General features: G+C 27.0%; 1 protein-coding gene and 1 long non-coding RNA gene across 2 annotated transcripts in view; one reads left to right on the top strand and one right to left on the bottom strand.

Annotated features, from left to right (window-relative positions):
* The window catches only part of LOC145941233 (uncharacterized), a 179,505-nt gene that overhangs the window by 100,524 nt on the left and 67,881 nt on the right, over positions 1–11,100 (bottom strand). The gene's annotated exons all lie outside the window — the stretch shown is intronic.
* LOC145941106 (proto-oncogene tyrosine-protein kinase ROS-like) lies at positions 1,789–8,896 on the top strand. Its single transcript, XM_083046937.1, has 7 exons — positions 1,789–1,945; positions 3,836–3,938; positions 4,161–4,658; positions 5,904–6,067; positions 6,263–6,736; positions 6,992–7,324; positions 8,448–8,896. The coding sequence occupies exons 1-7, from the start codon at positions 1,847–1,849 to the stop codon at positions 8,535–8,537; spliced, it is 1,761 nt and encodes a 586-aa protein (XP_082903063.1). The 5' UTR covers positions 1,789–1,846; the 3' UTR covers positions 8,538–8,896.

The following is an 11,100-nucleotide window of genomic DNA, read 5'->3' as shown; positions in this document are numbered from 1 at the left end:
ATTTTCTTTATTGCGCACATGGCCTTATTCGTTTAACTGCAAGCTGCCGATTCAGGAGTAGAAGACAGAATAGATACAGGTCAAACATGATTAAATATATTACGAAAATTTTATTTCGATTATAATTCATATAATGCGTTGTCTATATATATCTATGTTGTACATATCTATAATAATCGTTTTTATATATAACACGCTTTACTTTTGTATGATTTTTTATTTCTTTGTATGCTTAAAGCATTCACGTTTTCATTTCTTTTCATTCTCATTTTTGCAGGATAACAAATTGATCAAATAAATAATGTTCGAACGATTTTGAATGATTAATATCAGAGAACAGTAAAAAAATATCATATATAAAGAACAATATAACGAAGAAAATAAAGCAAGGAAACATTTTTTAAAAGAATTGCACAACTTCCTCAATTGATTACTTTTTCTCAATTCGCTATCTTCTCAAGAGCATGTGTAGATTATATTGCCAGCTGGGCTGTGAAAAAATAAATAAAGAAAAACCTATTGTCTGATATAAAACATGCAGAAATGCTCTAAGTACTCAAAATTTTCAAAAATTGGCACAATTCAAACAGAACTGTCTTATAGAAGTTAAAACTAACAGAAGTCTATTTTTTTCCCAGTGAATCTATCGTTCAGATTTGTGAATCAACGGAAAAACTATTGAGGTATTCTCTATAGATAATAACTTAACGATATATGATTCCTGTTGAATTCAATTTTCCCGCTCGCTTGTGCTCAAAGGTTTTGTATGATCTTGTACAATCGCTTGTACATTATTTTCACAGTTAAACGAACACATGTTTGATGATGCTGCTAATAATATAAATCACATTTATTTCCTTTAGAAACAAATGTATAAAGCATACTCCAATAGACTGTGTACTGCAATAAAGATCTAAAACTGAAACTGTTATTAGGACGAAAATTTGTCATCATTTAACTCGATGAATTATCTAAGAATGTCAACTGATTAGTTAGTAATATTTTTAAATTGACAGAGGTCAGTCTCCGTTTCTTTGTGACTGACATTGAATGGTCAAAAGGAGTGTTGTTTAAAATTTTATATTAGTTTTTCTTTTAAGAGAATTTTCTCAAAATTTCTCAAAGGCAGCCTTAGAATAATATAAGTATTCACATGTTCGACGCTTCTTGAAATTGTATCTTGTGTTGCGATGAAATTATGATAGAAAACGAGGATCCATTGATTTACCAGTAGATATACAAATTTTATATTCAAAATATTTTACAACGAATTTTACTTACACAATACTTAGTTTATAATATATTAATTTATAAATTATAATACTTATTGTAAAAAATTTGAAAATGAAATAAATTTAAAATATTAATTATCGTTTTTAAATTTTTTTTCTTTACAATACATATTTTATACATTTTTCTATATATTCATTTAATTTTTATGTATTCTTCATTTAATTTTATGTAGTTTCATAATTTTATGCACATTTTTCATTTGTTATTTACATCTTCTTCTACTTAAAAGACAAAGCTGTATATATTGTAACATGTACAATTTATATCTCAATTCAACTGAATGTATTGTAGTAAAAATTAGAGAGTATTTTAGTAATATAATAACATTCCTATAATGTAATACTGTAATTTCTACGTTTCAATTTAAAAATCCTTCAAATCGGTATTCATATTATTACTACTATTTGAGAGATTAACCTTGAACTGTTTAAAAGTACATATTATCTTTATCAAAGATGGCTGTCGGGCATTTAAAGTGGAACGCACTTCTCCACGTCATCTAGTGTTACATAGAAATTCATGGTACAAACATCTGCAAGAGGAAAAAATTATTATGTTAAGAACGTTAAAAATATTATATATTTTACTAAACATGATAATGTTAACCAAAACGACCTCGTTTTTAGAGGATTTGGAGGATCTTCAAGCTTCAGTGAGTCTCAAAAAAAAATATTTTTATATATATTTTGATCTAAAAATTAATGTAGATACGAAGTTTTTTTCATGAAGAAAATTGAAAGTTATAAACACGGAGAGAATTTTTCATTATATTTTACTGTAAAATTCACTACAAATATCATATTTGGTAATAAGTCAAATATTATCATGCTACATATTAAAATTACCATGAGCGATTAAGCTTGATTGAAAATATCATGCTGCGCATTGTAAAATTTATATAAAATATATATTTTATAGGTTTACCACTTCTTTGGCATCTATTCTATTTAAAACACTTAAAGAATCCTAAGATTTAACATAGTTTCTTAACATATTTTATAATTATTGAAATTTTAGTATATATTTTAATAAAATTAATCAAACATATTTTATATTTTATTGCGATAGATATTAATATTTTTTATTGTGATAAATATTAATCAGAGAAATTCTCATAAAATTCTTTCCATACCATATTGTCCCACGATTACGATTTTCAGGATAAATTCTAAAAGAAAATTCTCTCTGTGTATTGTAAATAATAAATTACTTGTGTAATTAAAATTGTACAATGCATAGCAAAAGTTTTGATGCTATAAAAAATAGATATAAAGAGAGAGTTTGTTAATTTTGACATTATACTATAGTATAAAATTAAACATAACTAAAACGGTATATTAAAACTTAAACGTAATACGTGTTGTCATAATTGTTTTGTATTTAAGAAAAAGAATTTTTAACATTAACGATTCTGTTAAGATTCCGTTTACTCTCTGCTACATAGATGAATAATACATATGTGATACTTTTGCTTATTTACATGATTTTTCAATAATTTCTAAAATATTTTCATTTTTTTAAATATTCATATATATATATTAATTTAATATATATTATTAATATGATATATATTATTATATTATTAATATAAAACTTACAATAAATGATTTTTATTTAACAAAATCAATGTAAAAAAAATGTTTGGTTAAAATAAGTTGCATGCGTATGTAATGAAACAACTACTAAATCCCGAGTAGGAGATCAATATAAACATTTTGATACACTTGATCTCAATCAAATATTTTCATAAAGTCAATATATACATACATAGCTAAATACATGGGCGTCCGCAGGATTTTTTATTAGGGGGGCATGATTAAAATTTTTTTTGTTTCTTATTTTTTCTTCTTTCTTAATTTTTTATAATTTAATTTTTTGTTATTTTAATTTTTATATTAAATATGCAAATAAATTCCAGTGTTTATTCAAAAGGGGAGAAATGCTAAATTTTTTTACTGATTCCAAGGGAAAGCACATGCACCCTCTTACCTCCTCACTCCCCAGCGGACGCCCATGGCTAAATAACTATCATTTGCAATGTGTCCATTAATGTTATTTATCACTCAATGTATATGTATACGTTAACATATATTTTAATTAAGATACATATATTTTAATCAGATTACATATTTTAGTCAAACGTTTATGGCATCATGCTCTTCGAAATTCATTTGTGGAACATAATTAATTATTGAAACATAATAATAATAATTGAATAAGAAAATAGAAAGAGAAAAGAAAAATAAAATTTTTTAATACAGGTATTTAGAAAATTTATGACTACAAAAAATAATATTAATAAAAAATTATATTTACTATTGAAATATAAATCTTAAAATTATCAGTGATAGCAGTTGCATTCGTGTAAAAGATAATTGAGCTAAAGTTTTACTTGAAGATATGTTGTTATTAATTAATCTTAAACTAATATAAAACTGAATTATTCGAAAAAACTGTTTCGACAATCGAACAGAATCAGGCTTTTCATGACTTATTTGCTATAATTATAAATTCTTATTAGCTTTTACTATCTATCTAACAGGATAACTCATCGCTCAAATTTGTCAGCGTTCATGACTACGTGTTATCAAACATTGAATCTGCCCAGAATTATTCTGATAACGTGACTGTGAAGTATGAAGTCGGTAAGAATTCGTTTGCAGACATATCTATAATCCCAAAATCTACTGATAAAGACACTAAGAAAATAGACATTATGATATCATATATTTACTTTATAAATGTTTTAAATAATATTTATTTAAATGTTAAAAATTAAATAATAAAGTTTTAAATAAAATGTTTTAAGTAAATGTATATCCTAGAATAAAACAAAGAAATTTAAACTGTACTCTTGTGTAACAAAGGTAATGTACCAAGTGCTCCTGGGATACCTATATCAACGAAACTTTCAAATTTTACGTATTATTTACAATGGGAACCTGCTGAATCTCACGATTTACAAGTGACTTTATATCGACTGGAGGGTTTAATTGTCGAAAATAATTACAAAGAAGACAATCATACTGACAAAAACAATCAATGGAATTTATACTACAACGGAACAAATAATTACTGGATAACAACGAGAGACATGAATCAGAAATATCGATTTCGTGTGCAAGCTGAAAACGCTTACGGACGTGGAGTATGGAGCGAATCAAGCGCGATCGTTGATTTAACTTTAACAGGCTCTACAAGGCTTTACAGGCTCAAAAGATCAACTATGCAAGACTATTCTAGAACATTAGCTAGCTACTATATTATAGTTAACGATTTAAAAGTAATCTTACATATCATAATATTAATAATGACAATCTGTACGTTCATCATTGCAGTTTGGAGTTTGTGTTACTTATGCCGTTGTAAGTATATTTGTTATAAATTTAGGACTGATTTAAAATTATTTTAGATTAGATATAAATATGTATATGTTATTATTTTATTATATGTGATAATTTTATTATGTAAAAGGTTTTTGTGAAATGTGGTTGTTCTAATGGATGTAATAACAAATATTCTTGCCAAAATTAAATTTAAATGTAATTCTAAATTCTAAATTTAATTCTAAATGTCATAATAATAGTGCATGTAAGAATAAAAAAAAAATATTAAGCAAAGTTATACGCATATAACTATAAAAAGATTTTCTTTCACTTATTATTTATCTTTTTAAAAGTTACAATTGTATTTTCTAACTTTTATTTTAATGGTGTTATTTTTTAAATATAATTACAATATGTAATTGTATTAAACAAATGAGTCGTTCGCTCGAAGAACGACTTAAGTCGACTTAAGTTTTTGCACAAAAAAATTGAAGATTCAACTAAATGATTCAAGTTATTAAATATTTTGCTACTCAGCAAAATAGGAACGTATATATTAAAATATATAAAAGCTGAATAACATAATAATTAATAACTCGAATCACACATTTGAATATTTAATTCAATTTTTTTTGCAAAAACTTAAGTCGACTTAAGTCGTTCTTCGAGTGAACGACTCAAATGTATAATTATAATTGCATCCCAGTAACAAAAGTTGAATATGTTAATTTCCCAAGAAGGAAACCTTTTATCATAATAAAATAGTGTCGTAATTAAAAAATAATAACAAAAAACATATCATTATGACAAAAAGTTATCGAATAAAAATTTTAAAAAAATGAAAAACCATGCATTGTGGGTAAACACAAAATACTCAGAACGCGTAGTGGGGAAATCAGAACACTCACAACGCGTTGTAGGTATTTTGTAAGGGCCACAAAATGAAAAATTATATTTTTTCGGCTATTGAGCAAATTGAAATACCCACAACGCGTTGTGAGTGTTTTCCGACATCCAGTGGCCGAAATAAATACCCAGAACGCATTGTGGATATTTAAGCTTACTCACATCGCGTTGTGGTTAAAAAATTCGGGCAATGAGCAAATTCGACGATTGCGAGTAACATATATAAAGAGTTTCTGAAAAGTTAATTTATTTGTTGATTTAAATTTCGCTATATATATATTAGCTATATGTATATTATTAGAAAGTATATTATAACTTTTGTATCAAACAGCATGCCAACAACGTAAAAAATACAAATAATTCCGTTTTAAATAATAGGTAATAAATCATCAATTGAATATGACACACTTTCCGAGAATCATGAACCAAATTCTATGCAAGATCCTATTCCGCAAAGTAATCCAGACAAATTTCCACGAATCATAATCAAGAAAGAGCAAATTACGCTGGAAAAGATTCTAGGCAGTGGCAATTTCGGAGAGGTGTAACTAATTTCTTATTTTTTAAATATATTCTCGAATTATTTTTCTTAACATTTTAATAAAAAATGTTGAGATAAAAGCACACTTTTAATAAAAGTAATTGCAAAAATCAAAATTTCTCATAAAATGTTAAATAATATAAACATTTTTAGCATGCATTCTATCAATTTGTGTTGATTATGAAATATGTCGCAGGTATATCAAGGAATCGTCGAAAATTTAGAAAAGTCGGAAAGAACACCTGTCGCTATAAAAAAGCCACCAAAAAATGCTACCTTGCAACAAAAAAACGAATTCAAAAAAGAGGCTAAGATTATGAGAGACTTTGACCACAAACATGTGCTGAGATTGTTGGGCACCTGTGTTGACGCCATGGATTCACCATGGCTTATATTGGAATTAATGGAAGCTGGGGACTTACTGAATTATTTGAGAGAGAGTCGGACATTGCAACAGTCACATCCACAAGCTTTACATCTGAAAGACTTGCTCGCCATGTGCGAAGATGTTGCTCGGGGTTGTCGCTACTTAGAAGAACAGCATTATGTGCATAGAGATCTTGCGTGTCGTAATTGCTTAATATCGGCAAGAGATCGCGAACATCGTATTATTAAAATCAGCAACTTCGGACTGGCTAGAGATATTCACGAAAAAGACTATTACCGCATGGTAAATGCATTTATTTAAAACAGTTAAAACAATTTTTTTTATTTTTGCCTTGTTATAATATTATATATCTTTAAACTGACTAGAATGTAAACAAAATATTATAGTGTAAAACTATTTTTATATTTGTACCTATATGTATATAAAGGAAGGTAGATGAATTAATTTGCACGCGCGTAATGTTTGATTAAAAAAAATAGACGACTTCAATAAAAGATTTAATTAAAATTGTGCACTAAAATTGTGTATTAAAATTAGGGAAAAGGAACCCCACTTTCCATTCGCTGGATGGCACCGGAATCTTTGGAGACAAAAAAATTTACATCACAAAGCGATGTTTGGGCATTCGGAGTACTAATGTGGGAAATTACGTCATTGGGTCAGCAGCCCTATGCTGACATAGACAATTGCAATGTAAAGGAGCATGTGTGTGCAGGGAACAAGTTGTTGAAACCCCATCACTGTCCAGAGAAATTATACAATTTGATGCTAAGTTGTTGGAATATAGCGAACGATAGACTTAATTTCAAGAGTTGTCTCGAAACTATCGAAACCCTAAAAAACGAAATAGAAGATACAAATCTGCATTTAGTGAGTATTATCAAACATGTACAAATAAATTGATCATATTTATTTTTATAATTATGCATGGAGCAAAGTCATTGCATGGAACAATAATTTGTCGATATATAATATCGACTAAAAAATATTGTAAATATTGCTTTTACACATTAGCTTATTTCATAATATACATTTACTATTATTCGAAATCATTTGTTTCACTCATATTACAACGTTATTACTACGTGATTTGATAGATTATAATATAATAATAATTAAAACATATAATGTATAATGTTTTTTTTAAACACACAGACCTAAGAAACAGTACAAAAATGGCAAGTTATAAATAAATTATGTTTATAGGTAATTATATTTAAATAATAGTTATAAATATTATAAATAATTTAGGGAAACAAATTTTTCGTAAATTAAATGTCACAAACATGCAAACCGATAACATAACATTATTTTTCAATTACAACTTAATTTCCTTCAAAGTATGTTTTTCATTATACGGTTTTGTAACTCGAAAATCGACAAATTATATAACAGTGAAAATTGTACATTGTAAGCTTTATTTTATCATGTTTATAATACATAGGTTTAGTCTTTCAATATACCGGAACATTGCTGCATATACATATCTGTCATTGTCAATAATTGCCACTTCATGTCACAAGTGAAATGATGATTTTTGTTTTACTCTCGAAACACGTTGGAGAATGCTTGCGTCGACGCAGTTGCATGGCAGTAAGAAATAATAGACAGAAAATGTTGGTATGAATGAAAATTTCTACTCGAGTCGACCGTGCAAGAAACAGAGATAATTAAAGAAAAGGAATAAAGTTTTTATCGTGCATCGCCTTGTACTACTTTACGAAATGTATCTTATCTTCTTGTTTCTCCTCGCTCATCATCACTCTCTTCCTTAATATTTCCCTCTTTTTCTCTCCTCATTACTTATAAACTTTCCTGTATTGCAAATGCCTCAGCTAATGTTTGCGAAAAAAGCGCGAGGATTCGTGTGTTCTGAGTTTCGCATATGTATGTACTTTCCAATTACGTTTGATTTTGGTTGAGCTTTGCAACTCTAGACACACACACGCACACACACTCCGATTTTTAATAAAATAAATTTTTTTCTGCTTAGCTCCCACCTTCTGAAATATCTGAATACGTTCGGGTGGAAATCTTGCCTGAAGCACAGCCGACTGAGACGACCGTACTTTTGAACGTTTAACCGCGAATGATACCTCAAATAATGTTATAGATGTAATCGCTTTTTTGACCAAACAATTTTTGACATTTTTGATCGATATTAATAATCAATTTTATCGTCGTTTGTCATCGATAGTCACTATCGATCTATTTATTCTATTTATACACTATCATTCTATTTATATTACTAATACCAATAATGTTCTTCTAATTCTTCGTTTAATAGAAAAAAGTTATGTTACAAATTTTCTGACTTCATTAACCCTCAATTATTAATCAAATATATTGTCAAGCATTAAATTAGGAAAGACATTGCATAAAATATAGAGTATAATAAACAGGAAATGTATAAAAAATATAATGAGTAATAAAAAAATATATTTTGTAGTCGTGCAATTGCATTCACACAATAAATATGTTTAAGATAAGTTTAACTCTTCGAAAATACCTGCATAATTTACTTGCATAAGGCCTTGCGCACAATAGAAAAAATATTAGAAATAAATATTAAAATAATATTAGGAATAAATATTAAATATTATTATAGGAATAAGAATTATTTTAAAATAATAAAATCGAAAAGACTTTAATATAAATATACAAATTCGGATATAAAAGACTAATAAGGCCTAATAAGCTAATAAAAGCCCTTTATACTTGAATTTGTATTTGTATATCAAAGTTTTTTACGATTTTATTATTTTAAAATAATTCTTATTCCTAATATTTAATATTTATTCCTAATATTTTCTCTATTGTGCGCAGGGCCTTACCGAGCAATTCTTGGAATCTATAATATATATATCGATAAATAAATATATATATATATATATATATATATATCGATGGCTCGCGAGATATAAGACGATACAATCGATTAGTATCGGCAGAAGAATTGAAAAATTGCTTCATAAGGCTCTGCGCACAATATAGAGAAAATATTAGGAATAAATATTAAATATCAGGAATAAGAATTATTTTAAAATAATAAAATCGAAAAGATTCTGATACAAATAAAAATTCGGATATTAAGGGCTCTTACTAGCCCTATAGTAGGTAATTTATATCCTTTATACCCGAATTTGTATATTTGTATATCAGAGTCTTTTCGATGTTATATTATTTTAAAATTCAAGTAATTCCTATTCCTAATATTTAATATTTATTTCTAAAATTTTCTTTATTGCGCACATGGCCTTATTCGTTTAACTGCAAGCTGCCGATTCAGGAGTAGAAGACAGAATAGATACAGGTCAAACATGATTAAATATATTACGAAAATTTTATTTCGATTATAATTCATATAATGCGTTGTCTATATATATCTATGTTGTACATATCTATAATAATCGTTCTTATATATAACACGCTTTACTTTTGTGTGATTTTTTATTTCTTTGTATGCTTAAAGCATTCACGTTTTCATTTCTTTTCATTCTCATTTTTGCAGGATAACAAATTGATCAAATAAATAATGTTCGAACGATTTTGAATGATTAATATCAGAGAACAGTAAAAAAATATCATATATAAAGAACAATATAACGAAGAAAATAAAGCAAGGAAACATTTTTTAAAAGAATTGCACAACTTCCTCAATTGATTACTTTTTCTCAATTCGCTATCTTCTCAAGAGCATGTGTAGATTATATTGCCAGCTGGGCTGTGAAAAAATAAATAAAGAAAAACCTATTGTCTGATATAAAACATGCAGAAATGCTCTAAGTACTCAAAATTTTCAAAAATTGGCACAATTCAAACAGAACTGTCTTATAGAAGTTAAAACTAACAGAAGTCTATTTTTTTCCCAGTGAATCTATCGTTCAGATTTGTGAAACAACGGAAAAACTATTGAGGTATTCTCTATAGATAATAACTTAACGATATATGATTCCTGTTGAATTCAATTTTCCCGCTCGCTTGTGCTCAAAGGTTTTGTATGATCTTGTACAATCGCTTGTACATTATTTTCACAGTTAAACGAACACATGTTTGATGATGCTGCTAATAATATAAATCACATTTATTTCCTTTAGAAACAAATGTATAAAGCATACTCGAATAGACTGTGTACTGCAATAAAGATCTAAAACTGAAACTGTTATTAGGACGAAAATTTGTCATCATTTAACTCGATGAATTATCTAAGAATGTCAACTGATTAGTTAGTAATATTTTTAAATTGACAGAGGTCAGTCTCCGTTTCTTTGTGACTGACATTGATTGGTCAAAAGGAGTGTTGTTTAAAATTTTATATTAGTTTTTCTTTTAAGAGAATTTTTTCAAAATTTCTCAAAGGCAGCCTTAGAATAATATAAGTATTCATATGTTCGACGCTTCTTGAAATTGTATCTTGTGTTGCGATGAAATTATGATAGAAAACGAGGATCCATTGATTTACCAGTAGATATACAAATTTTATATTCAAAATATTTTACAACGAATTTTACTTACACAATACTTAGTTTATAATATATTAATTTATAAATTATAATACTTATTGTAAAAAATTTGAAAATGAAATAAATTTAAAATATTAATTATCGTTTTAAAATTTTTTTTCTTTACAATACATATTTTATACA

This window comes from Prenolepis imparis, unplaced genomic scaffold (assembly GCF_030444845.1).
Source record: "Prenolepis imparis isolate NDT839.2.m4 unplaced genomic scaffold, iyPreImpa1.0 SCAF_1, whole genome shotgun sequence".
NCBI classification, from domain to species: domain Eukaryota; kingdom Metazoa; phylum Arthropoda; class Insecta; order Hymenoptera; family Formicidae; genus Prenolepis; species Prenolepis imparis.
This window is presented reverse-complemented; position numbering and strand designations above follow the sequence as displayed.